General features: G+C 62.9%; 2 protein-coding genes across 6 annotated transcripts; one reads left to right on the top strand and one right to left on the bottom strand.

Annotated features, from left to right (window-relative positions):
* The first annotated feature begins 814 nt into the window (after positions 1 to 814).
* ARHGEF1 (Rho guanine nucleotide exchange factor 1) lies at positions 815 to 20,311 on the top strand. Of its 5 annotated transcripts, none has more exons than XM_081108662.1 (30): positions 818 to 901; positions 5,017 to 5,062; positions 5,150 to 5,233; positions 5,650 to 5,763; positions 7,493 to 7,591; positions 7,799 to 7,841; positions 8,073 to 8,319; positions 8,722 to 8,751; positions 8,993 to 9,092; positions 9,230 to 9,326; positions 10,482 to 10,517; positions 10,734 to 10,871; positions 11,561 to 11,663; positions 13,781 to 13,948; positions 14,264 to 14,409; positions 15,752 to 15,898; positions 16,173 to 16,255; positions 16,403 to 16,528; positions 16,662 to 16,776; positions 16,887 to 16,987; positions 17,154 to 17,231; positions 17,450 to 17,525; positions 17,605 to 17,772; positions 18,250 to 18,337; positions 18,477 to 18,563; positions 18,812 to 18,882; positions 18,969 to 19,055; positions 19,456 to 19,619; positions 19,700 to 19,802; positions 19,975 to 20,311. In XM_081108662.1, exons 2-29 carry the CDS (start codon positions 5,030 to 5,032, stop codon positions 19,781 to 19,783), a joined length of 2,913 nt encoding a protein of 970 aa, XP_080964788.1. In that variant the 5' UTR covers positions 818 to 901; positions 5,017 to 5,029; the 3' UTR covers positions 19,784 to 19,802; positions 19,975 to 20,311. The 5 variants fall into 5 exon arrangements, with proteins under 5 accessions (XP_080964791.1, XP_080964790.1, XP_080964788.1 ...); XM_081108663.1 differs by lacking the exon at positions 818 to 901 and adding an exon at positions 2,023 to 2,087; XM_081108665.1 differs by lacking the exon at positions 13,781 to 13,948 and having other exon boundaries at positions 815 to 901.
* Positions 20,312 to 20,951: 640 nt separating this feature from the next.
* ERFL (ETS repressor factor like) lies at positions 20,952 to 26,057 on the bottom strand (the record flags this gene model as incomplete). Its single annotated transcript, XM_081108667.1, has 5 exons — positions 20,952 to 21,494; positions 21,876 to 21,993; positions 22,110 to 22,305; positions 22,622 to 22,856; positions 25,991 to 26,057. The coding sequence occupies 5 exons, from the start codon at positions 26,055 to 26,057 to the stop codon at positions 21,046 to 21,048; spliced, it is 1,065 nt and encodes a 354-aa protein (XP_080964793.1). The 3' UTR covers positions 20,952 to 21,045.
* Between the last annotated feature and the right edge of the window lie 757 nt (positions 26,058 to 26,814).

Here is a 26,814-nt window from a genome sequence, read left to right as displayed (position 1 = left end):
CGCCATGTCTTCCCTGAGCAGGTGGGGGGGACAGGAGGGAATGGAGGTGACCACGTGTGTTTATGCGTATTTAAGTCTCAGAATCACAGGGGGCTGGCAAGGAATTCTCCTATGGCCATGCCTGTTACCTGGGAGGGGGCTGGGGCAGGGCATGGAGAGTCTGTGGCCCTAACTCGGGGAAGGGGAGCGACGGAGGGGCAATGACAGAGGCACAGATATGCAGTTTCTGAGACAGAGGGAGAGAGACCCAGACACGGAGTGACAGGGACGGGCAAGTGAAGGACAGACAAAGCACAGGGGATCAGAGGGGAGAGGGTCAGAGGCCGCAGAAAGCGATGGAGGGAAGGTCCGCGGACAATCGGGCATAGAGAGGAAAGCAACAGGTGGGGGCGGGAGTCGGATGGCTCTGCAGAGACCCCGACGGGAAAGAGGCGCCGAGGGAGAAAGAGACAGAGACGGAGGGGACGGAGAACAGGGGACAGAGACAGACAGACAGACAGGGACACGGACAGACAGGGAGGGACACGGACAGAAACACGGAGAGGCGGACGGAAAGGGGAGCTGCCAGCCGGAGGCGGACGCGGCCCGCCGGGAGGGGACGGCGGACACCGGCAGAGGTGGAGGCCGCACCCCGCAGACCCACGGCCGGACCCGCAGGACGAGGCGGGGCGGGCGGGGCCCTCGGGGCCGGGCGGGCGGCGAGAAGGGGAAGGAAGCGGAGGTGCCGGGCGGGAGCGGGGCGCGGGCAGGAAGCGGGGAGGGGTGGCGGGGCGGGGGCCTCCGGAAAAACGCCCCAACTTCCTGCCCCGCCACAGCCAGGAAGCGGGAGCCGGGACGCAGGGCCGGGATCGCCGAGCCCGACCCCGGGCGCCCGCCGGTCACCTCCCCGCGCGGACAGCAGGTACCCGGCACGCGGCCCCGCCCGCCCCTCCCGGCGGCTGGGGAAGTGGGAGGAGGAGGGAGGGGCCGGGGCGCGGCCGGCAGGGGAGGGGCCGCCTCGGCGCCGCTGAGCCGGCGGCCGCCTTCCCCGGGCCTCAGTTTCCCCACCTGTCAAAGGGACAAAAAGAGGAGGACGAACACCTGTCAGGTGCAATAGGTGAGGGCGAGGCGTGCGAGGCGGGGCCAAGGCCTCCAACTGCCCAGCGGAGGATGGAGGTCACGCCCACGGTGCGGGTGGGGAAACTGAGGCCCGGGAGCAGAGCCGCCTCGCCCCGGGCACACACGTGAAGCGGTGGCGCTGGGCTTTGAACTCGCAGGTGCTTTCCGCCGAGCGCCGCCTGCTAACCCGCTTGCTTTCGGACCCGGGAGAAAAAACACGACGGTTAACCCCACGTCGTAGGCCGCTGCGAAGCTGAAAGTTGCCGAGAGCTGTTTGAAAGCGTTTTTGGAAATCTCTTCTTCTGGGCCACTAAGTACACCCTGGGAGCTGGGTTGTGGGGGGACAGAGCTGGCGGACTCCGCCCATTGTATAGATGGGAAGACTGAGGCTCGGAAAGAAGCGATTGCTTATTCCAGGTTACTCTGCGTGTCGGGGGGGGTGGGGGGGGATAAGGTACGCTCGAACCCAGGGTTTTTGCTTTCCAGACCAGCGGAAAGTGTGCCGGGTGGGGGTCGGGGTGCGGGGAGACTGCATGTACAAGCGTCGGGAATTCAACTGATCTCCGAGTTAGGGAGGCAAGACAGGATGGGGAGCCCCGTCTGGGAACCCACGGGCGAGGTGACTCTGAGATCTCAGCTTGAGCCCTGGCTGTCGGGCTGGAGCCCTCCTCACCTCCCGCCGGAGAGGAGGCGGGGCCCAGGGGAGTGACGGGAGCAGTCGAGATGCGGAAACGCCAGCCCTCCGAGGCAGGCCAGAGCGGCCCCATCTGGCCAGCGTGGCGCAGTGCGGAGCTAGAGCGTCCAGCAGGAGGAATAGAGTCACCTGTCAGGAGCCGGGCTAGAGCGGCTGGCGGGAGGAGTGGAGTTAGAATCAAAGGTGGCCTCGGAGGCGGCTAGAGCGGCTTGAAAGGGGGGTGGGGGGGAACCGGGAGCCGGCGCGCGGAGGCTTCGGTCCTGGCAGCAGCGGTGGCTTCTCCGACCCGGAGCAGGTGAGGGACGCGGCCCCCGCGGGCGTCAGACCGTGACTCCGCAGTCCGCCCCAGCATCCCTGGAAGTGCACCCCGCCACGTTCCCTGTAGGATTTGGGGCCCATGTAGACCCGCCACGTCCCATATAGCTTTTGGGGCTCGTGTAGATCCGCCACGTTCCATGTAGATACAAGGTTCTACAGACACCCCAGGTTTCTGCTAGCCCCCCGTGGAGACCCGGCTCCTTACAGACGTGGAGTCCCCAACTAGGGGGTCAGTAGCATCCCCTAGATTCCAGGGCCCTGTAGATCCACCACAGGCCCCTAGAATTCTGGTCCCCTTTAAAGTCTCCAGCGATCCCATAGACTGGCTGCTTTCTCCATGGTTTCATGATCGTGTGACCCACCATGTGTCCGATGGAATCAGGGCCCCTTAGGGAATCACTACTCTATTTTAGGTTCTACAAGTCTCCCAGAGGTTCTTAGAGACCAGGACCATCCATTCAGTATCTTATAGACTGAGCCCTGCAGAGAACCCAGGTGCCCATGCTGGCCCCCGCGTGTGCCAGCTTTGCTCTGGGATCTCCACCCCTAGACCTGCCCCGACCCTCGCCAGCCCCATGCACAAAGCACCCCCTCTGCTGGACCTCAGGCCTTGTCAGTTGCCTACAGGTCCATTTTTCAGCTTCAGCCTTTGTGGCAGCCCCTCATCCCCCCTGCCCCCTAAGCAGCCAACCCCGCTCCCCCATCCTCCCTCAGCCCCAACCCTCTGTGGCACAGCGGAGTCCAGCCTGCATTCCGGCCAGGCCACAGTGCCCACATATCCCTGACTTTCCCAGACCATAGAGAGAGAGACCTGGTGTGTCTCGGCTTCGGTTCAGATTTTAGTTTCCTAAGGTTGGGGTTCCCCGTGCTCTGAAGCAGCACATTCTGGTAGTTAACTTATAAACTCTGAAGCCGGACTGCCTGGGCCTGAGTCCTGTTCTGCGCCTTACGAGCTGTGTCTAAGTTTCCTCCTCTGTGAAATGGGGGTGATGATAATGATCTCATGGGGTCGCCGAGAGGATTAAGTCGGTTAATACCTATAAAGCAGTAGTGCTGCCACTTAATGGCACTTCGTGCACATTAAGCCTTAGTCATTATTTCAAGGAGATAATCCACGCCAAGTGCATGACTTGGGGGCCTGCCTGGCATTCGCTCAGATAACCTGTGCTCTTCTGGAATCTCCCTGCTTCTGTTGAACCTGTCCACTCCTAAGCGGGACGAGCATGGACTCTCCATGTGCATGGTCATGTTTTCCAGCCCAGAAGTCTGAGCTGGCAGCCCAGGGAGGGTTTTCCCTCTCTGGTGCGAGTCACGATAGCATGGGCTGCTTGTGGCCATGAGGGTTGAGCTCTGTGTGAGAAGCCCTCGGAGCAGTGCCCGGCACCCTGTAAGTGCTGTGTAAGTTTAGCTCTCATGATAAATAATTACTATTATTTTTCTGCCTTGGTTTGCAATTTTATTTATGTGAACATTTAACAATGCTCAAATCTTAAATTACTCAAATTTGGACGTTGGACACATACCCTTTATGGAAAAGAATAAAAATGATGCTGCTCGGGGGAACCCCATGGGATGGCGTTTGGACACTCCGGGAAGCATCATTGTTTAATGATCATAATCAAAATCACAGCTGCCATTGACTGAGGGTTAGGGAGGCCTATGGAAGAGGGGGAAGGGTGGATCTCAGGCAACTAGGGTTATAAATAGCTCTGGACTGTGGGGAGAAGTCGCCCCCCCCCCCAACTGGTCCACCCCATTCTTGTTTCCACAGCTCTTCCCGCCTGACATGGGCTCTTGTGACATTAGTCAGATTAATTAAGGACACAGAGGATATCGGTGGGAAGACACAGGGAGAAGTGGAGACGCTAAGGGAGGTGGCATGGGATATGAGATATGAGACATTGACTCAGAAGTGCAGGGACAGGGGCTACAGAACCCAATGTGGGAAGACAGAGGCAGGGACAGATGAAGGGAAAAGCAGGGAGCAACAGATGCAGGATGGGGTCGGGAGGAGGAAGAGAAGGCAGAGACAGTGGGGAAGATGAGACAGGTCTGAAGGAAGGGAGAGAGAAAATGAGGAAGAGAGGCACAGATGAGGTAGATTCAAGGGAGATATAGCCAGGGAGTGCTGTCTGGAGAAAGGAGAGCCAGCAAGACAGACGGACACAGGCAAGGGAGACAGACACACCTTGGGGATGAGCTGTCTGAGGACTGTTCCTTGTTTTTCTGGGACTGAAAGCCAGAAATATGTCAGATCCTCGAGGGAAAGAACTCCTGGGTTGGGGGACTCTTGGTCCTTGAGGGAGAAGGGTTCAGAGTTTGTTTTCTTATGCGGAGAGAGTTGGGGGTTGGGGGATTTGCCCTTGTGACTTCCTGTCACAGGAAGTGGGGCTGGTGGGTTCAGAGGCAACATCCTGCCCCAAGCCTGTCACAGATCAGAAGAGAGCCCCCACACACCCCATTTATATACCTCCTACCTCCCTTTAACCTTCCCAACCCTGCTGGTCTGCACGCCCTGCCTCCCCGGGGCCCAGCCCCCAGCTCCTCCTCCTCAGACCCAGGAGTCCAGGCCCCCAGCTCCTCCTCCCTCAGATCCCAGAGTCTGAGCTCCAGCCCCCTCCTGCATCAGGGACCCCAAATTAGCAGGCTCTCACGGCCACAGCTCTCATGGACCCAGGTTCCTGGGACTCCAACTGCTCCCCCAACAAGTCTCCCTGTCCTTGGGCTCCCCGCCCTGGCTGGCCTCTGAAGGGCTCTTTGTCGCCACACAGAGGCCCCATTGAGCTGTGGAGGCCCAGATGGGGAAAGGCTGTTTACTCACCTTCACACCTGGGCCAGGAATCTGTGAGTAACCTCCTGTGCCACCTCCTCCCATCGCCTAACCACGGCTCCTCCTCTTCCCCCAGCCCTGCAGAGCCCATGGAGGCAGACAGCGTCGTGGTCCGAGGGGCGGTGAGTGGAGAGAGCCAAGGGGTGAGGAGGTTGGGGGGCTGTGAGTGGGGAGCACTGTGGGCTGAAGCCAACCCTTCTCTTCCACAGGCCCCAGGGCCCCCCCGGCCTGGCCTGGTGCCCGTCAGCATCATTGGGGCCGAGGACGAGGATTTTGAGAACGAACTGGAGGCGGTGAGGAGTTGGAGCGGGAAAGCTCTGTCCCTGGGGCCCCCGCCCCTCAAGTCCCATCCTCAGTGTCCCCTCCCACCCCAGGTCCAGTTCTCTGTCCTCAGATGCTGTCCCGCTGCAGCCTCTCAAAGCCCTTCTCTCTGGTCTTCGTGGTGCCTCCTTCCTCGTCTCCCCATCCCATTCTTGATCCCACCTTTTTTACTTTAACCCCGATTTTTATCGCTGCTCCCCAATTACAGCAGAGATCCCCTTCCCATCTCTTGTAATTTATGTCTTCATCTCTCACCTGCCTTGCTGCCACCTCTGCAGCATAGACACCTCCTCCCAGCTTGGATCCATCAGGAAGTGCCAGGGAAGGGGCAGGGTCAAGCCCAAGGCCCCCCTTCTCCCCACAGTCTCACCCCCATTCCCACCCTCAGAACCCAGAGGAGCAAAACAGCCAGTTCCAGAGCCTGGAGCAGGTGAAGCGGCGTCCAGCCCACCTGATGGCCCTCCTGCAGCACGTGGCCCTGCAGTTCGAGCCAGGACCCCTGGTGAGGATGGGGCTGGGTGGGCACAGGCAGGGTGGGGCCGGGCCAGGCCAGAGTGGTCAGTGGGTTAGGCCGGTGAAGATGCGCCAGGAGGGTCTAGAAAATAGATCCAGAAAGCAGATCTAGAACTAGGGAGCCCGAGGGACCCCCGTGTGGTCCGGACAAGATTGCAGGTTCCCGTAGGAATCTCAGTGAGCTTGGAGTGCAGGCTGGGAGAGCACACACAGCAGGGCCATGAGAGAGCAACAGAATCCCGGAGCCGGGGAGAAGCCGTGCCATCCCCTCCTGTGCCTGTGGCCGTGTCACCCATCCCTGCGGACTTCCCCATGGACTCCAGAAATTGAACCCTTCTCTCCGTGGCCGTGGAGGTGCCACCAGTCAAGTCATTGCGGGCTGGCGCATCCATCAGCCTCCTCAGATTCAGGTGGTGCACCAGCCTTGATTCAGAAACAAGCAACCACCACAAGCAGCCCTCGAGGCAGAAGGGATCGTTGTGGTCCCGGGCTGCTTCCCAGTGGCCTTTCATGGAGTTTCTGGCGATCCAGAAACCTGTGTCAGAAACACCAGCAAGATGCAGGTTCTGGGCCATGCTGTGCAAGGCACCTGGGAGTCCAGAGGGCCCCGCGGGTGATGTAGGAAGGAAGAAGCTCTGTGGACAGCGGCCCCTCCCAGGAGGACCCAGTGCAGCCCCGCACGGGCCGAGAGCAGGGTTAGCCCAGGGCACTGGGCTGGACTGGAAATGCCCAGCAGGTCCCTCCAGGAGAGGAGATTAGGAAGTTGCCTTCTCTCCAGAAAAGTGCAGACCTCGCCGGGTGCGTGGAGGTTCCGGCCTCCTGAGCCTGGGGTGTCTAGAACTGAGCGCCGGGGACTCAGCCATGTCCTTCCACAGAGTAGAACCCGCGGCCTGAGGGCCAGGGCTTGGCTGAGGTGACCCAGAGGCCTCGGCATTTTGAGTCTTGACCTCATGCCGTTCCCTCACTTTGCCGGCTGGAGGAGCAGCGGAGGGATCGTTGTGGTCCCGGCCTGCTTCCCAGTGGCCTTTCATGGAGTTTTTGCCTTGGGTTGGGGTGGGGGTGATATATTTGTTGAAAGTGTTTATGGAGTCCCACCCCGAGTGGGCTGAGTCCGTAGCACACTGAGACGAGAGCCCCCCAGGAGTCAGGACAGGTTGGAGTCCCCACTGCATTGCCAGCGTCTCCCAGCCCAGGGCGGTCCCAGGAGGTGCTTTGTGAATGAATAAGTGAGCCCCCCTCAGCGGGGCCTGCCTGAGACCCAGATGAATCAGCACCTACACCCCCGCCCCCGCCACACTAACCCTCAAGTCGCTCACAGCATCTCTAGGCAATGGAGTCTAGGGAGGCGGGCTGCCTGGGTTCCAGCCCCAGCTTTGCCACTTGCTGGCTGTGTGAGCGTCAGTAAACTTGAGCTCAGCTCTCTCATCTGTGAGATGGGATAACGACGTCCCTATGAGCCAACAGGTTTGTGTTTACAAAGGGTTTAGAAGGAGTCGGGTGGTCGTGGCAGCAGCAGGCAGGCAGAGCCACAGAGAGCCATTCCACAGGAGAGAAATTACCAGGTGCTCAGGGAGGCCTTTGAGAGAAGCAGGCCTGGCCTGGGTGGGGCTGTGGAGATCAGGGAGCACACTTTGAGAGGACGTGAGCCCCGCGGTTTTCCAAGCGGAGCTGCGGTTCGGGTGGCCAGGAGGGAGGACAGGTCACCTCTGTCTCCCCAGCTCTGCTGCCTGCACGCGGACCTGCTGGGCTCTCTGGGACCTAAGGAGGCCAAGAAGGCCTTCCTGGACTTCTACCACAGCTTCCTGGAGAAGACCGCGGTGAGACACCTCCAGGGGCCCGTCCCCTCTGCCGCCCACCCCTGTCCTGCTGAGGGCGGCGGGAAGGACAGCCTGGGCAGGGAGCCCTTGTGCCAGCCTGGCCCTCCTCCCGCCGCTCCTCCTCAGACCACCATTCCTCGGGGCACCTAGGCTGCCATCCCATCGCTGCCCAGCCCTCCCCTTCACTCCATCCTCTCCCCTGAGCAGGTTCTGCGGGTGTCTGTCCCTTCCGCTGTCGCCTTCGAACTTGGTAAGGAGAGGAGAGGGGACTTTGGGATGGGGGTCGGGGGGAGGTGGTCTAGCAGGGCCAGGCCTCGCGGGAGGCCCAGGGCGGGAGGCCACACACCGTGCTCTCGGTCAGTGGAGGTTCCGTTCTTCCTCCTGAAGCAGCAGCCCAAGGAAGCATGCCTGCTGGAGTCCGAGGGTGGGTGGGGAACCAGGGCCCGGGAAACGGCCCCCAGCCTCACCCCTATCCCTGCAGACCGCACGCGGCCTGACCTCATCTCCGAGGACAGCCAGCGGCAGTTCGTGCAGGAGGTGGTGCAGAGCCAGCAGGCAGCCATCAGCCGGCAGCTGGAGGACTTCCGATCCAAGCGGCTCATGGGCATGACGCCCTGGGAGCAGGAGCTGACCCAGCTGGAGGCCTGGGTGGGGCGGGATCGCGCCAGCTTCGAGGCCCGGGAGCGGCTGGTGGCGGAGCGGCTGCTGGCCCACTTGGAGGAGATGCAGTGAGTGGGCCAGCCCCTCGCCAGCTGCCCCATCCATTTCAGGGCTCCCTCTGCAGCCCCACAGTCATTTCCTAGCATCTTCCCTTGACTTCTGGGTCCCACGGCCCTGGCATTTTAGTTCATCTGGTTTTCCATCTTCTCTTCCTAGCGGTGGGGTCTCCCAGTTTCCAGGCCTGTCCAAGGCCTCTACTCAGGCCTGGCACTTGGGTCTCGTCCTTGTCACTCCTGTCCTTGGCTGCACCCAGATGAGATCATCTCTCTCCTTCCCCGTTGCTTCGGCAGCGCCCTCTCTGCCGCTCCACTGTCCTGTCCCAGCTTCAGAGGGACAGCCACTGGACATTTGTGCTGGGTGGACAGGGACCCCAGGCTTAGCAAACTCGTCTCTCTTTTCTTTCCTCACAGACATACCATCTCTACCGATGAAGAAAAGAGGTGATGGAGGCAGAGGACAGCAAGACAGGCGTTTTAGTCTCCTGGGCCCCAGGGAGGAGGCTGGGGCGTGGGGTCCGGGTTCGGCCACATCTCTGGTCCTGTCCCTGGAGCCCTCGCTCCTTCCTGAGATGTGCAGCAGGAAGTGGTGTGGGGTTGGGGTGGGAAGCGAACTCGGAGGGTCAGGCTGTGGGGGCGCAGTGTGCAGGTCAGCATGTGGGTCCTTACTGTCCCCTCCCCACAGTGCCGCTGTGGTCAACGCCATCAGCCTGTACATGCGCCACCTCGGGGTGCGGACCAAGAGCGGAGACAAGAAGACGGGGAGGAATTTCTTCCGGAAAAAGGTGCTTCCCTGAGCGCTCAAACCTGGACCTCTCCTCCCCAGAGAGCCCGTGGGAGCCTCATGACTCTGCCCCTGCCCAGCTCCTCTATGTGAGTGGCTCAGAGATACCAGCCCCCTGCCCTCCCCCACCTCTCCCAGGTGAAGGAAAACCGGCGCTCAGATGAGCCCACCAAGACCAAGAAAGGACTGAGCAGCTTCCTAGACGCTGCCCGATGGAACCGGGGAGAGCCCCAGGGTGAGGTGCCCGGCCTGCCCGCCCTGACTTCCCCACACCGCCTCTCCCAACACACTGCCTCCCCCACCACACCATCTCCCCCCAACACACTGCCTCCCCCACCACACCCACCACACCATCTCCCCCCAACACACTGCCTCCCCCCAACACACTGCCTCCCCCAACACACTGCCTCCCCCACCACACCCACCACACCATCTCCCCCCAACACACTGCCTCCCCCAACACACTGCCTCCCCCACCACACCCACCACACCATCTCCCCCCAACACACTGCCTCCCCCACCACACCCACCACACCATCTCCCCCCAACACACTGCCTCCCCCACCACACCATCTCCCCCCAACACACTGCCTCCCCCACCACACCATCTCCCCCCAACACACTGCCTCCCCCACCACACCATCTCCCCCCAACACACTGCCTCCCCCACCACACCATCTCCCCCCAACACACTGCCTCCCCCACCACACCATCTCCCCCTAACACACTGCCTCCCCCACCACACCATCTCCCCCCAACACACTGCCTCCCCCACCACACCATCTCCCCCCAACACACTGCCTCCCCCACCACACCATCTCCCCCCAACACACTGCCTCCCCCACCACACCATCTCCCCCCAACACACTGCCTCCCCCACCACACCATCTCCCCCCAACACACTGCCTCCCCCACCACACCATCTCCCCCCAACACACTGCCTCCCCCACCACACCATCTCCCCCCAACACACTGCCTCCCCCACCACACCCAACACACTGCCTCCCCTCAACACACTGCCTCCCCCACCACACCCAACACACTGCCTCCCCCACCACACCCAGTACACCGCCTCCCCCCAATACACTGCCTCCCCCACCACACCCAGTACACCGCCTCCCTCCAACACACTGCCTCCCCCACCACACCCACCACACCGCCTCCCCCCAACACACTGCCTCCCCCACCACACCCACCACACCGCCTCCCCCCAACACACTGCCTCCCCCACCACACCCAGCACACCGCCTCCCCCCAACACACTGCCTCCCCCCAACACACTGCCTCCCCCCAACACACTGCCTCCCCCCAACACACTGCCTCCCCCACCACACCCAGCACACCGCCTCCCCCTATCTTAAGGTCCCATTGGTCCCATCTCTCTTTTCAGCCCCAGATTTTCGACACCTCAAAACGGAGGCTGATGGTAATGTTCCTGAAGCCAGAGCATCCATTTTGGGAACCTAAGAGGGGAAGATGGGTCTCAGGGTGGAGGGGGCCGGGGGCTGGGCTCCTGGGTCTGCAGGAGGAGGAGGGCCTCCGGGTGGAGCGGAACGGCTGGAGCACAGCATCTCGATGCCCCGGCCGCTGTGGATTAGTTACTGGATCTCATCTCCCCCCTTCTCCCCTAATGTCTCCCCAGCTGAGAAGCCAGGCCTCACAGAACGGAAGGGAGGCCTGGGGGTGCCCTCCCGGGACCGGAATGTTGGGGTCCCTGGGCAGGACTCCCCTGGAGTTTCACTGCAGCCTGTGTCCGGGGACAGTCCTGACCGGGAACCAGGTGAGTCTCCTGGTCCCCATGGCAAACCCCCCTCAGTTCTCCCCGCATGTCCCGTCCTGCTCCCAGTCACCAGTGCTGTTCGCGCAGCCACCCTCCTTCCTCGGCTTTCCTCCCAGGCCCTGGCCTCTGTCCTGGTGATGTTTCCTACATCCTTGGACTGCATTTCCCATCACCCCCGTGGGTTCATTTCCCAGAACCCTCTCTGAGTACATTGCCAGTCAGCCCCCTTAGACGGTGAGCCGCCAGCCCCGTGAATTTCATTTCTCACAGTCCTTGTGTGGCGCTCAGCCCCTGGCCGGGCCCCGGTTCAAAGCCCAGCTCTGAGGCTTACCTTTGCTGTACCTTGGCAGTCACCCCCTCTCTGAGCCTCAGCTCCTCGTCTCTAAATGGGGTGTATGTGTCCTCTTCCCGAAAGTCCGTGCTGGGGGTCAGGAGAACAGGTGGATGTGGAGGCTTCGAGCAGAGCATCCAGTCTCCCCACCAGTTCTGTGGGCCCAGCTGTGTTCTCAGAGGCCTTTCCGTCTGTCCGTCCCCCATGAGTGTACAGAGCAGCCACTTGGTGTCTGCCAGGCACTAGATGGGGCAGTAGGGGGTGGTCTCCACCCCTCATTCCACGGCGGAAGAAACAGACCCCCAGAGTGGAGTCGCTGTCAAAGGGCCTCCCAGCCAGCCCTGCTCTCCCCCGGCAGGTGAGGCCTCCCCGGAGCTGGGGGACCCGCCCCCGCAGGGCCCCGCCAGCCTGGAGCCCCCAGCGCCCCTGGAGAGCACCGAGGAGGGTCCTGATACAGAGAGGTACCCAGGCAGGGTGCTGCGCGCAGGAATCGGGCCTGGGAGGGTGGGGTGGGGGTCTTGCTGCCATTTGCACCTGCTGTCCCCAAGCCACCTCCACTCTGCCCTGCTCTCCCTTCTGTCTTCCCTCTTTCCTTCTTCCCCCTTTCGTCATCTTTCATTCCTTTTTCCTTTTTTCCCTCTTCTTCTTTTTTATAATTATTCCTCCTTCCTCCTTCCTCTTTCCTTTCATTTGCCTCTGCTCCTCCCACTCTTTTCCTCCTTCTTCCCATGCCCTTCACCCCTCAACTGGCCCCTCTCCCCTCACCCCTTCACTTTCATCCCTCCCTCTGCTCGTTTAAGCCTCAGCCCTGCAGCCTTGCTCCTGCTTTCTGGTGCCCCTTCCCTCAGCCCCCCAGTCCTCTGTGCTCCATGCCTGGGGGCCCTGTCCCCCTCACAGTTGGGGGGGCAGGCTCTGCCCCCTGCCTGTCCTTGTGCAGCCGCTTTGGGGACCCTTTGGTGGATGGGGGAGGTGAGTTGGGTTCCATCCGGGTCCACCCCTGACCCTGTGCCCCTCTCTCCCCAGAAAGTGGAAGAGGTGGGTGCTTGGGTCATGGGGCAGGGCTAGCCCCTCCCCCATATCCCCCAGCCCCTCCCCTCTCCCCATGGGCGACCCACTCCCCTTCACCCCTAAGAGGGGTGGGTGGGGACATCACCCTCCCAGCCAAAGAGCTAAGTATTAAAATCCCCCTTCTCCCACCCCCAACTCCTGGCTCTGCCCCCACCCCCACCTCAGGGAAGGGAGGGGTCAGTCCTGAGTTCCACACTGGGTTCCCCTCCCTTCCCCACCAAGTTTCCGTATCCTTCCTGACCACCCCCCACTGAGCACCCCTACATGCCACTACTCCTTCTGACTCCTCTCTTCTGTTGCATGTTTGATCTCTGTCCTGGTCCCCATCCTGGTCTCTCCCTGTCCCTGTCCTGGTCTCTCCCTGTCCCTGTCCTGGTCTCTCCCTGTCCCTGTCCTGGTCTCTCCCCGTCTGTCCCCGTCCTGGTCTCTCCCTGTCCCCGTCCTGGTCTCTCCCTGTCCCCATCCTGGTCTCTCCCTGTCCCCATCCTGGTCTCTCCCTGTCCCTGTCCTGTTCTCTCACCGTCTGTCCCTGTCCTGGTCTCTCCCTGTCCCTGTCCTGGTCTCTCCCTGTCCCCATCCTGGTCTCTCCCTGTCTGTCCCTGTCCTGTTCTCTCCCCGTCTGTCCCTGTCCTGGTCTCTCCCTGTCCCTGTCCTGGTCTCTCCCCGTCTGTCCCCGTCCTGGTCTCTCCCTGTCCCCGTCCTGGTCTCTCCCTGTCCCCGTCCTGGTCTCTCCCTGTCCCCGTCCTGGTCTCTCCCTGTCCCCGTCCTGGTCTCTCCCTGTCCCTGTCCTGTTCTCTCCCCGTCTGTCCCTGTCCTGGTCTCTCCCTGTCCCTGTCCTGGTCTCTCCCCGTCCCCGTCCTGGTCTCTCCCCGTCCCTGTCCTGGTCTCTCCCTGTCCCTGTCCTGGTCTCTCCCCGTCCCCGTCCTGGTCTCTCCCTGTCCCCGTCCTGGTCTCTCCCTGTCCCCGTCCTGGTCTCTCCCTGTCCCCATCCTGGTCTCTCCCTGTCCCTGTCCTGGTCTCTCCCCGTCTGTCCCTGTCCTGGTCTCTCCCCGTCTGTCCCTGTCCTGGTCTCTCCCTGTCCCTGTCCTGGTCTCTCCCTGTCTGTCCCTGTCCTGGTCTCTCCCCGTCTGTCCCTGTCCTGGTCTCTCCCTGTCCCTGTCCTGGTCTCTCCCTGTCCCTGTCCTGGTCTCTCCCTGTCCCTGTCCTGGTCTCTCCCTGTCTGTCCCCATCCTGGTCTCTCCCTGTCCCTGTCCTGGTCTCTCCCCGTCTGTCCCTGTCCTGGTCTCTCCCCGTCCCCGTCCTGGTCTCTCCCCGTCCCCGTCCTGGTCTCCCCGTCTGTCCCTGTCCTGGTCTCTCCCTGTCCCTGTCCTGGTCTCTCCCCGTCTGTCCCTGTCCTGGTCTCTCCCCGTCTGTCCCTGTCCTGGTCTCTCCCTGTCCCTGTCCTGGTCTGTCTTCGTCTCTGTCCTTGTCCTGGCCTCTGCCTGACTCTATCCTTGGCCTCGGGGTCCAGGCTATCGGGGCGTCTGGGGCGCTCGGAGAGCCTGCGGGTGAGTGACCGCCGCCGGCCTTCCCGGGGCAGCCTCGGGGCTAAGGGCCGGGGTGGGGGCCGCTCCCGGAGCGACGTGGACATGGACCCCAGCTCTGCCACGGCTGTGCTTGGCCCTGCCCGACGAGCCACGTACGTCACTCCAACACCCCGCCCCTACCACTGAGTCAGCCTGGAGAGTCGGGGAGGATGGGGGGCAGGGGGGGGGTCAGTGACAGTCACAGAGAACTGGATGTCGATGCTGAGGTCACTGAAGGCCTGCAGTGGTTCCAGGAGAGGGTAGGACGGTTCTTTCTAGAAATCTGGGCTGCTCTGCAGCATGGGCCACCTGGGGGCACAGATGCTGAAGACAAGTGGGGGGAGGCGGGGGGGGGGGTGGACACTAGGAGTCACGTCTCCTCTCTGGGCCGCCCTAAGCCGAGCCTTGACCAGGCCTCTGTCCCACAGCCCTGAGCCCGGAGATGAGGGGGAGCCGGGACGGTCAGGACTGGAGCTGGAACCAGAAGAACCCCCCGGCTGGCGGGAGCTCGTACCCCCCGGCACCCTGCACAGCCTGCCCAAGGGCCAGGTGAAGCGGCAGGAGGTCATTAGCGGTGAGTGCCCTCCTCCAGCCGTGTGCCCGCGGACGGTCCCGCTCTGCAGAGGAGACGGGGCAGGGAGCTGTCTGTCTGCCGTGGTCTCGGCAGGCAGCGTGGGAGGCCGGGCCGGGCCGTTTCCCACGTAAACTGTAGAAGGGCCGCTCCGCGCAGGGGTGCTGCCGGCAGGGAGACGTTTCCGAAGACGGTAGGAGTGCAGACCGTGCTGTGCTGGGAGCAGGAGATGTGTGTACAGTTGCATTTGTGGCGTAGCCTTTGCTTCCTTGTTGGTGAGACGTGGGCACTGATAGCTCCTGTCTCAAGGGCTGTCGGGATGAGACATTCACGTGGAGTGTCTAGCACACGTGGGGCAGAGGGAGAGCGGCGAGTGCAGCTGCCGCGGGTACGCGGTCTCGGCCCCTGGAGGTCCATGGGGAGGCTGGGAAGGTATCGGTCGTGCTGATTCTGGGCAGAGTGAGGGAGTCTCATTTTTGTCTTGTTCTTTTCTGTGGTTTTGAATTGTGTGTATAAAGGGCATTTGGCAAAAAGAGATGCTTTTGGAAGCTTGTTTGGAAGTTTACTTGGAGAAGGTCCTCATTCGGGATTTTTAAAGCCGTAGGTGAATGCTTTTTAGGTCACAGATCCTCCTAAGTACATGCTCGAAACATAAGCAGTGCTCTCAGAACTTTCTGGAATGATGGAAATGCCGATCGGTGCCTGTGCAGCACCCTCACCAGGGTCACCAGCAGCCACGCAATGGCTGTTGAGCACTTGAACTCTGGCGAGTACACCTGAGGACTGAAGTTTGTGTTTCATTTCGTTTTATTTAATACGGTATGGGGCTAGTGGCTGCCACATCCGAAGCATAGCAGGTTCTCACCAGAAAAAGAGGCACAGACACACAGCGAGGGGTTTTGGGGCCTGGCGCTCAGCACGCACCGTGGGCCCTGCATCTGAGCTGCACCCTGAGTGCAGAGGGAGTCGTGGTCCCTGAGACCGAGGCTGATTCCCTTGCTGGACGGTTGGGCACGGAGCACAGCTGCCAGCGTGCTGGCCATGGGGCGACCGAGCCGTCCTGGTTTGCCCGGGACTTTCCCCGTTTGGGCAGCAACACCCCGTGTCCTGGGAAGCCTGTGGTGCCAGGCAGACTGGGGCATGTCGGTCGCCCTGGCTGGCTGCCACTGCCAGAAAGGAGAGGCAGCGGCCGGCGCATCCTCAGTGGCGATCTCAGGGGCAGATGACTTCAACCCAGAGAGGGTTGTCCCCATCCCGTCCCGTTCTCCTCATCCCCCCAGCCTGCCTCTGCGACTGCCCCCATAGCTGGCACCCTCCCAACCACACTTCCTTCCTGTGCCCACAGAGCTGCTGGTGACGGAGGCGGCCCACGTGCGTATGCTGCGGGTGCTGCACGACCTCTTCTACCAGCCCATGGCCGACGGGGGCTTCTTCCCCCTGGAGGAGCTACAGAACATCTTCCCCAGCCTGGACGAGCTCATCGAGGTGCATTGTGAGTGCAGGGCCACCGCCCTTCTGCCCACCCCACCACCGGCTCCTCCTCTGAGGCCTTGGCGCCTAGACTTGGGCATCTAGCCCACTCTCCTGGACCCCCAAGTCTAGCACTGGGATCAACCCCGCCCCAACCCCCGGAGCTCAAATTCCAGGGGGACAGCCCACTGGCTCCAGGGGTCAGGCAGACACACCTGCAGCCCCACCCCTGCCAGCTCTATATATAATCTTGGGGGGTCCTGACAGCACCCCCTATCCTGACCGTCCCCCCACAGCTCTGTTCCTCGATCACCTGATGAAGCGGAGGCAGGAGAGCGGCTACCTCATTGAGGAGATTGGAGATGTGCTGCTGGCCCGGGTGAGAGCGCCCAGCCCAGCTCCGCCTGCCCCCCACCCCCCCGCAGCCAGGGGCCTGGAAGCCAAGGGCCTGGGCCCCCAATTCTGTCCTTCTGTCTGGGCTTCCATGTCCCACCTGAGACACCCCCTGGCCTGAATCTCGCTATAGTTCGATGGTGCCGAGGGCTCCTGGTTCCAGAAAATCTCCTCCCGCTTCTGCAGCCGCCAGTCGTTTGCCTTAGAGCAGCTTAAAGCCAAGCAGCGCAAGGAGCCTCGTTTCTGTGCCTTCGTGCAGGTGAGGCAGGCTGTGCGGGCGGAGACGGGGGCGGGGGGGTGGGGGGGGGTCATGGTCCAGGGAGGAGGGGCTGGTGCGCTGACCCAGAGGCTAGGCCCAAGCGTGGGCCACCTCAGCGCTGCTGTCCCCTTAGGAGGCCGAGAGCCGCCCGCGGTGCCGTCGCCTGCAGCTGAAGGACATGATCCCCACGGAGATGCAGCGGCTGACCAAGTACCCGCTGCTCCTGCAAAGCATCGCGCAGAACACAGGTACGGCCCCGCCCACCGGCTGGGCCCGCTGTCCCGTCGCCCACCCTGGCCAGGGACCAGAGGTGTCCAGGCTTGGAGCTCACCAGGGCTGGTCCCTCCCTCGCCCACAGAGGAGCCTGCGGAACGGGAGAAGGTGGAGCTGGCGGCCGAGTGCTGCCGAGAGATTCTGCACCACGTCAACCAGGCCGTGCGGGACATGGAGGACCTGCTGGTGAGCCTGGCTCTGTCCATCGCGGGGCCACTTCTGCTGAGTCACCCTCAGCTCCTCCCTTTTAGGGTTCCTGGAGGTCAGGCCTCACCCTGGGCTTGTCTCCCTGGGGACACGGTGGGATGGCCCCAGCCCTTGGCTTGTACTTATGACACTGCTCCTGCTCCAGCGGCTCAAGGACTATCAGAGGCGCCTGGACTTGTCCCACCTGCGGCAGAGCAGCGACCCCATGCTGAGCGAGTTCAAGGTGACCCTGCCTGCCCTCGCCCCCTCTCCCTCGGCCCTGGCACTGCTGCCCAGGCCTTCTCCAATGGTCCCAGGGACCCAGAGAGGCCCGTCCACGCTGACCCCTCCCCCTCCCCCCAGCACCGTCCTGACCCCTGACTGATACCCAGCCCCATGGTCATCTCCACCCACCCTGCCTCGCCCTGTCCTGCACTGACCATCACTCCTTCCCGCCTCCAGAACCTGGACATCACCAAGAAGAAGCTGGTGCACGAGGGCCCACTGACATGGCGGGTGACAAAGGACAAGGCTGTGGGTGAGCCCCCGGGCGGCGAGCCGGGCCTGGGGGGGGGCGCGCTCAGGCCGGGGTGCTAAGCAGGGCCGTGCCCCTGCAGAGGTCCACGTGCTGCTGCTGGACGACCTGCTGCTGCTGCTCCAGCGCCAGGACGAGCGGCTGCTGCTCAAGTCACACAGCCGGACGCTGACCCCCACACCCGACGGCAAGACCATGCTGCGGCCGGTGCTGCGGCTCACCTCCGCCATGACCCGGGAGGTGGCCACCGGTGAGGCCTGGCCCAGGCGCAAGGCATGGCTGCCTAGGGAGTGGGCAGGGAACCCTCCACAGAGCCGGGGATCTCGCATTCTGGCGAAGGAGAGGCCACAGCAGAGGTTGAGCAGTGGGAGGCGTGGCAGGCTCAAGACCAGCTGTGGGAGGGAGGCCCAGAACTGGGCAGGGCCCTGCCATGTTGTGGGTTTTACCACGTGAGCTGGGACACTGCCCCAGGTTTGCACAGGGCTGGCCAGCTCTGCCTGCCATTTTGAAGACACCTGATGGCGCTTGGGGGCTGTAGGGGTGCAAGAGTGGGAGCCCGGTGACAAGGGATTTGCCAACATGTTGCCAAGATGCTGCCCCGGGGCCAGGGTGGTGGAGAGGGGCTGCCTGGGTCGATGTGGGATCATGAGCGGGAAGGCTGGGAGGAGGGCACCGGGGGTCCTCTGTGAGGGCTGCCTGGCCCTGAGCCGCCTCTTTCCCCTCACAGATCACAAAGCCTTCTACGTCATTTTCACCTGGGACCAAGAGGCCCAGATCTATGAGCTGGTGGCGCAGACCGTGTCAGAGCGGAAGAAGTAAGGGGGGTTGAGTTCCACAAACAGGTGGAAGAGGAGGGGCCCGGTCTCTGAGTCCCTGGGGAACAGGGTGAGGGTGGGAGGCCCTGGCAGAAGGTCTGGGGGCTCTGACTGCCCAGGTGCTGGCCTGTCTCCCCAGCTGGTGTGCCCTTATCACTGAGACCGCCGGATCCCTGAAGGTCCCTGCCCCTGCCTCCCGCCCCAAACCCCGGCCCAGTCCAAGCAGGTGAGCAGGGCAGGGGGGAACTGGAGGGCTGGGGGGCTGGCCTGGCTTCTTGTGTGTCCCCAGAACTTGAACGCTAGCCTTGGTCCATGTGCATGCCTGTGTGCATGTGTGTGTGTGTGTGTGCTGCCCACCATGGCCCACCTTCTCCCACCCAGGCCTCCCAGCCTTGACCTCTGTCTCGGTCTCCCTCCCTACCCCTGCCTCCCTGAGGTCAAGGGTGTGGGGTCACCCAGCACTTCCTCCCCCAGCACCCGTGAACCCCTGCTCAGCAGCTCTGAGAACGGCAATGGTGGCAGCCAAGAGATGCCTCCTACGGATGGTGAGCCTGGAGGGGCCTCCAGTGCGGGTGGGGGTGTCCACAGGAAGCCAGGCAGAATCTGACCACCCATCGTGCTCCCGACCCAGGCCGGATCGAGAGAACCCTCAGCGCGCTCCAGCCCTTCTGCAGGCCTGGCCCCGAGGGCCAGCTCGCTGCCAAAGCCCTGCAGAAAGGTAGTGCCCTCTCCTCGCAGGGCTGCGCCGGCCCAACTGGTGCTCCCCAACCTGCCCCGTGCTCAGCCGCCACAAGCTGCGCCAGCCAGCCACATGCACGCCCCAGGCCCCTCTGCAGCTTCTGTCCCTTCAGTGCAGTCTCCCTGGACCCACCTCCATCCTGGGTGCCCTCCCACCCGGTCCCAGCCCTTGCCTCGGCCTCGCCTATGCACTCCCTCTTGCATCTCAGCTCCATCTGCAGGCTCAGCTAACCCCAAGCTCAGCCTGGCTGGCGCCCACCCTCCCTCCCACCCGCAGGCCCCTGGTTTGCTCCCCTCCTTTGCCTCTTCCCTGCTCCCCTCCAAATCCCCCATCTCAACCCCAGCCCAGCCTCTGACTCTGACCCCTTGTCCCTGGCCAGTGCTGTCCCTGAAGCAGCTCCTGCTCCCCTCAGAGGAAGACAGCGGGGCAGGGCCTCCCCCTGAAGGGGGTGGGGTCCCAGGGGGCGGCCCCCTGAGCCCCACACAGACCCAGGACATCCGAGAGGAGCTACTTGGCCTGGAGGAGACCATTAAACAGCTGGAGGTGGTGGCGGGCAGGTGGGAGGGGGTGCGGGGTGGGGCTGACTCGGTGAGGGCCCCTCTCATGGATGACTCCCCAACCAGGAGGTGGAGGAGGAGTTTTGTCGCCTGCGACTCACCTTGTCTCAGCTGGGAGAGAACACTGTCCCTCCGTCTGGCTGCACCTGAGGCTCCCTGCCCCAGGCAGGTGAGTGGGAAGCTAGGGGGCTGAGTGCCCAGAGAAGGGGTACCAGGGGCCCCTCCACATCCGCTCCTCTCCCTGTCTTCCTCTTTCTGAATCTCCCCAGCCCACCTGTCTCTCTCTGTCTCTCCTCCTCTCCCCTCCTCTCTCCTTCCTGCTCTTCTCCTACGTCCCCCAGGCCTTCTGCAAGATGGAGAGATGGGAGGACCACCACCCACTACTGCACAGCTGCCGCAGCATATGCACCCCGAGGGCCCACGGACAGGGCGCAGGCTTTCGGGCCAAGTCTGAGGGGGTCCAGCTGGGACCACTGCCGCCTCCACCCTCCCGCTGGCCTGGGCCTTCTGCTTGGGGGACTCAGGGCTTCATTCCCCGGGCACCACAGTGATCACCATTCCCCGGGCCATCCCAGTATTGCCTGGGGGGCCACCCCCCCATCTCCCATCCCTAAGTGCCTTTGCTCTGTTTTTATATCCTGAATTGGAGGTTTATTTTTAATATATATTATCTAAGGAGAGCTCTGTGTGGTGAGGTGGGCCCTGGCGTGGTGTCTGGAGCTCTCCCTGACTGGCATCCCCTGCCTGGGTCAGACCCACCGCGTTGCCTTTCTCCCCTTGTTCATTCATTCTGTGTGTTACCAGTTTTCCCCCAGGCACCTCCCCCTCCCCCCGCAGCTCCCACCCCCAACCCCCATGGTCACCCACAGTGCTGGGCACCCACATCCACACTCCTTTCTGTTCTTTTATTTTTGTAGTAAACTCTGGAGGTGGCTGTTGGGGTCATGGGGAGCTGGTGGGGAGGGAAGCCCTCCTGGGCGGGGGCTGGGGGCGGGATTATTGCTCTGAGCACCCTGTCCCCAGGGGGCCTGTGTAGAGAGGGTGTCAGGATGGGCTGGCACAGGGGACACACAGCCACACAAACACACAGGTCACAGCACGGGGGGAGGGGCAGGCGGGGAGGCTGGGCGCCGTATTGCACTTTGGGAGTGGGGCCAGGTAGGGACCCCCTCGAACGGGAGCCTGGGAAGAAGGCTGGAGGTCGTCATGTTCCCTCGCCTCTCTGGAGGGGGAGGTGAGACCCCAACCTGGGGCTGGGGAGGAAGACTGGGCAGCCACGTGTCCTGCCCTGGACGGGGCTGGGGGCTGGTCCCTGGCCTCTGGCAGGACATCGAGGGCAAACCAGACACGGAGAGGCTGCACAGGCAGTGGCCCTGGTCCCTTCCCCAGCAGAACCCATCCCCCACGCTGGCTCAGCTGCCAAGCCCTCCTTTGCCCGCCTTGGGCTTGGGGGGCACGGGGAGGCCTTCGTCACCCTCACTGTCAGAGCTGCAGCCGCTGACGTCCGTGATCTCCAGCTCCGAGTCGCTGTCCTCCTTCCCTCCCAGCGTGGTCTCTGGACCCCCGGCCCCCGGCAGTGCCAGGCGGGGGGCCGCTGCCAGGCCGGAGGGGCGCTCGGGGCCCAGGCCCTCCCCTGCGGCAGCCAGGAGGGGTCCAGCTGTGGGGCCTCCCCCTGCCCCTGCCGAGGGCAGATGGCCCAGTGAGCTGGCCAGGGGGCTGGGGTAGAAGTGGGGCGGGTAGAGAGAAGCGGGCAGCTTGGGGAAGGGGCCGGCGAGGTACGGGTTGAAGTTCCAGGGGTACTCCGGGAAGGCTCGGCTGTAAGGGCCCAGCAGACCAGGGGGCTTGGAATAGCCGGTGGCACCTGGGGACACGGGGTGCATCGGGCCGGGCCATTACTCCAGTCAGGGCTGCCTGCCTGGGCTTGAGCAAAGGGTGCCACCCACCTACTGTGGCCCCTGCACTGTCCCCCCCACACCTGTCCCCCCACCCTCATGAGGCTTCCCAGTCCTTCAATGCCCCTGAGAGCCCTTCTCCCAGCCCAGCCCCCTTTCCAGTTTCCCTCCCCGCAAATCCCTCTCCAGCTTTTAAACACACACACACACACACACACACACACACACACACACACCAGCCTTGCCGCCCCGCCTCCTTCCTGCATCCTGTCTCCTCCCTCTCTTTGCCCATCCTCTTCCCTAAAGCTGCAGCATCCCCCTCCCAGCACCCCTGGGACCCAGGCCCTTACCAGAGCCCAGGAATGGGAAAGGGCTGTCCAGACGCAGTTTGTCCGTCTCGGGGGTGAACAGGGGAGCCCGGGCCCCCGGCTCTCCCAGGCGTGGGGCAGAGAACAGGGTCTGCAGGGTCTGGAGGGGGCGGTGAGGGAGGCGGTGCTGCTCAGACTGGCCAGGCCTCCCCAGGGGCTCCATGGCTTGGGGGACACCAAATGCTCCAGTTCTGAGACCCCCGCATCCCAACTCACCTCGGGGGTGAGGGGAGGAGCATCTGGCCCCGGGCCCCCCGCAAAGGGACCAGGGCTCAGCAAGAGCGGGGAGCCTGTGGTGGCTGCCGCCACGTCCAGCAGCGGGTAATTGACCAGCACAACTTTGCTGAAGTTGAACTTGTAGGTGAACCTCTTGCCTTTGGTCTTGTGGAGAATCCGCTTGTTGTAGTAGTAGCTGTGGGGAGAGGGAGAAGGGGTGGAGGGAGGGTCCCGGGCCCATGCTCTGCCAGCCACAGAGCACAGCTGGGGAAACAAGCCCCCTGACCACGGTCCCAGAGCAAGGCGGGCTGAGGCAGGGCCGGGGTCCTGCCTGTGTGGCTCAGAGCCCAGAGTGTGGGCCCTTCCTCCTCGCCTGCCTTCCACTCGGGGACGCACTAGACCCGAGGAGAGCCCTGGCCGCGATCAGGGGTTCTGCCTGGGAGTCCAGGAGAAGCTCCCAGGAGGGCCCAGAGGGACCACGAGGGGAGGAGGGGAGAGGCCGCAGCCCTCACCGCAGAGCCCGGCTCAGCTTGTCGTAGTTCATGTGGGGCTTGCACTTGCGGATGCCCCAGAGCCGGGCCACCTCGTCGGGGTCCTTGATGACAAATTCCCCGTAGTCCCCCTGCCAGGCGATGACACCCTGGTACTCCTCCTTCTGCAGCAGCTCCAGGATGAAGTGCCACAGCTGGATCTGCCTTGAGCCAGGCGACGACTCCGGCTTGTAGGCCCAATCCGGGAAGGCAAACCCTGGGGACAGCAGGAGGAGTGGCCCTGCTTAGACCCCAGGAGGCACCCCACCCTCCCCAGATGAGCAGCTGCCCAGCCTCAGGCATCTTTAGGGACTGAATTCCTACTCTCCATGCCCCACTGGCTCTCGAGTCCCCAAACTCCCAATAATGGGCGAGAACTCAGCATCAGGTCTCTGTCTTGGCACAACTCTCCCAGGTTCAGCGTCCTGGGGTGGAGGGTAGGAGGCCCAGTTTCCTGTCCTTGGCTGTGGGCAGGGCCAGCCTGCAGGGAAGGCATTAACCCTCTCCCCCTGGCCTGCTCCCAAGGTCTCTGGTCTGCTTTCTCAGCCCCTTGCCTGCCGGCTCCCGCCTCCCTGTGCAGTCCCTGTTCCATCTCTCCCCAAAGCTCCCCTCGCGGCCCACCCCACCCTGGCACATCCAGGCTGGGCCTGCGCACACATCTCTATGTCATGTATTTATGCCTTTCTCGCCACTGGGTTCCCTCCCTGCATCCATGCTGCCGGTCGGAGAGCAGTGTGTCTGCAGATACCCACACTGTGCCCCTGTCACACAAACGTCCACTCCCCCTCGAGGGCACCAGCTGCACCGTGGGACACAGATGCACCCGCCTGGCACACTCCTGGGCACAGCACACCAGCACAGTGTGCCACACCAGACACCCAGCACTGCACACTCATCCCAACACACAATTACACGTCTCCTCAGAACTGCAACACAACCAGGCGACAAACACAGGACCCCAAAGATCCAAACACAACAGAGGGTGGGGGAGACAGTGAGGCAGCATCAAGACAGACGTGTCAACCTGACAGGCACACACAGGGTGACACCATGACAACAGCCCCCCCCCCCAGGCACCCACACTCAGCACCCACAGCTCACTCTGCTTTCCACACTCCAATGGCATCCTGCACCCCGTTGTCCAAATAGCCCAGACGCTGGGGGAAAATGGAATGTGCTTGCTCACCCCTCAGCCTCACCATCCAGGAAGCCCCAGATGCTATACTCATTCCTGGGCCACATTCTCTATCCACTTTCCCTTCCTCAGAGACCCCAGGCCCTGGCATTAAAACAAGGCAGGAAAAAACACACAAAAGACAGGCAGAATTGGCCTATAGAGAGCTGAGAGCCGTGCAAGAAGGAATGGGGTGAGGGAGGCGACGCCGAGCTGGGAAACCAGCCTGTGTCCACTGCTGTGTGGTCCCGGGGCCGTCCTTCCCTCTCTGGCTCATTAGGGTCTCAGGGGCGGGAGGCGAGGAGGAGCAAGGCCGGTCCAGGCGGCCTGGTGTGTGCACCGGGCACCACGGCCCTCCCTGAGGCCGGGACCGGAAGCCCAGGCAGTTTCCTCCCCAAAGGGAGAGTTTTCTCTCAACTCCATGTGGGGTTTTTCCCACCTCAGACCAAGGGCTCCATCAACACAGGGCGTCTGGCCCATTCCACACCCAGAACGTATCCTAGTGGGGACGCGACTATCACAGACACACGCACAACCCAAAGGTGACAACGCAACTGGCCACACACAACACAACCCAGAAACACACCTGTCCTCAAATGCATGTCCTCAAATGTGTGGTGCCTGCTGACACACAGGCACGCGCGTGCACACACACACACCCAGAGAGAGGACCCAGCACTTCAGCACAGGACACACACACACACACACACACACACACACACACCCAGAGAGAGGACCCAGCACTTCAGCACAGGACACACACACGCACACACACACACACACACACAGAGGACCCAGCACTTCAGAACAGGACACACACACGCACACACACACACACCCAGAGAGAGGACCCAGCACTTCAGCACAGGACACACACACGCACACACGCACACACACACACACAGAGGACCCAGCACTTCAGCACAGGACACACACACACACACACACACACACACACACCCAGAGAGAGGACCCAGCACTTCAGCACAGGACACAGACTGACAGACAGCCTCCAACACTCAGTCACACTCAGTGGCACAGATGCAAGAACCACCCCCCACCAACACACACACACACAGCCCCAGCACTGAGGCGAGGCCTGGGGCCGCCCACCCTCAGCACCGGGACCCCCATTAGGAATGCCAAGGCCATGCCACTGGCCGGTAAGGACCAGGCGAAGGGGCTTCACTCACTGAGGCAGGTGCACTCGGCAAGCTGGCAGACACCCACCCCAATCCTAAAATGTAGACACACTAGACGTGCCACAGAAATGCGACACGCCCCGCCCGGAGCCACCCAGGCAGCCTCAGCTGTGCAGCACAAGGAGGCACACCAGCTCTCTCTCTCTCACACACACACACACACATACACACACACACACAATCCCAGTGGCCCTTCTTCCAGAAACACTCAAGTGTGACACTCCACAGCCCCAAATAACCAGGCACAGGTCTCGGTCTGCACAAACACACACACACACACACACACACACACACACGCGTGCGCGCGCACACTGCTCATCTGTGGGGCGTGTGACTTGGACTCAAATCACACCCAAGTCGGTCTTACTGTCCACGTCCCCATCCTGAGCAGCCTTCTGAGCAGCCGTCCTCCCAGGGCTCCGGCGGCTGGGCCGGTCTCCAAGCCCCTGTCTGGATGATCCTGTCTGTCCCTTGTCCACAGCCCCTGGCCTATGGGCCTCTGGTCCCGCCCCCCCTCACTCCATCAGTGTCTGTGCAAGAAAGGGACCCAACACCGAGGCCCAGGGCCTCCCACCCTCACACGGGGACCCCATTAGGAATGCCACAGGCCATGCCACAGGCCGGTAAGGGCCAGGCGGAGGGGTTCACCCTGAGGCAGTCCCCCGCTTCTCCCTGCCCGCAGGTCCCTGGTGACAGAAGGCTGAGCTGTGCTCAGCAAACCCTGGGACCTCAGGACCCTCAATCCCTGTGCCTCTCGGACCTCAACACCTCACCCACCCTCCCAAAGACCCTCACACCCCACAGGCAGGTGGCAGGGACATCTGGCTGTGAAGTTTTTAGCCAAGTTTGTCATTAAGGAATTGGATTCAGGAGACTGACAGAGACCCGGGAGGGAGCGGGAGCAGAGGGCGATACCGGGAGGGGCCGCTGGGAAGGCCTGAGGGCTGGGGCGGGGGGAGGGGCCAGGCCAGTTACCAGGGGTCCAGAGAGCCGGCAGGGCAGGCGGGGCGAAGAGCAGGTCGGAGACGCAGCTACAGTCCATGGTGGAGCCAGCCCTGCAGAGAGGCCGGGACAGACACGCGGGACAGCACAGGGCGGGCGGAGAGACAGACGGGTCAGCGAGAGACCTGCCAGCCGCCTTTCCCCCCCACCTGGCACCTCTCTGCCCCTCGTCCGGTCCCTTTCCCTGACCCTGTGCCGAGATCCTTCCCTCCCGGCCGCCTCCCTTCTCTGCCCGGAGCACTCAGCACGGGGTGCTCCCAGCCTCCCTCCTGGCTCCTCACCATTCACTTGCTCACACGCGCCGCTCGCACCAGCCCGCCCGCCGCCCCGCACAGTCTCTGCCGCCGTCCCTGCGTCCCGAATCGCGCCTGGCCTCTCCCTCTGTCTCTCTGTGGCTGCCCCAGGTCTCTCTCTCTTTGAACCTCACCCCCACCCCGCCCCCCGCTGACCCCCACCCCTCTCCTCAGTCTGCCCGGAGCTGGCCAGGGCGGGTGCTGCCCCACGGGCTGGGAGCGGACAGGCCAGCCCTGCCCCCCGCCCACCCACACAGAGCAACCCAGCGCCTGCATGTGCCCCCCAGACACCCTCCTGCAACCTGCGGCTCACCCCCACCTGGACCTGCTTCCCAGGCGCCTCTTCCTCCTTAGATCTGCCTCCCCCTCAGGCACTCCTTCCCGTTAGCTCTGCCTCCACTCAGACGGGTCCTCCCGCTCAGACCCCTCCCGCAGACACCCCTCCTCAGATACCTCCTCTCCCTAAGGCACCCCACCCCTCCTTGCCCCTCTCTCAGACCTTCC

This window comes from Myotis nattereri, assembly GCF_964212035.1.
Source record: "Myotis nattereri genome assembly, chromosome: 15".
NCBI lineage: Eukaryota > Metazoa > Chordata > Mammalia > Chiroptera > Vespertilionidae > Myotis > Myotis nattereri.
This window is presented reverse-complemented; position numbering and strand designations above follow the sequence as displayed.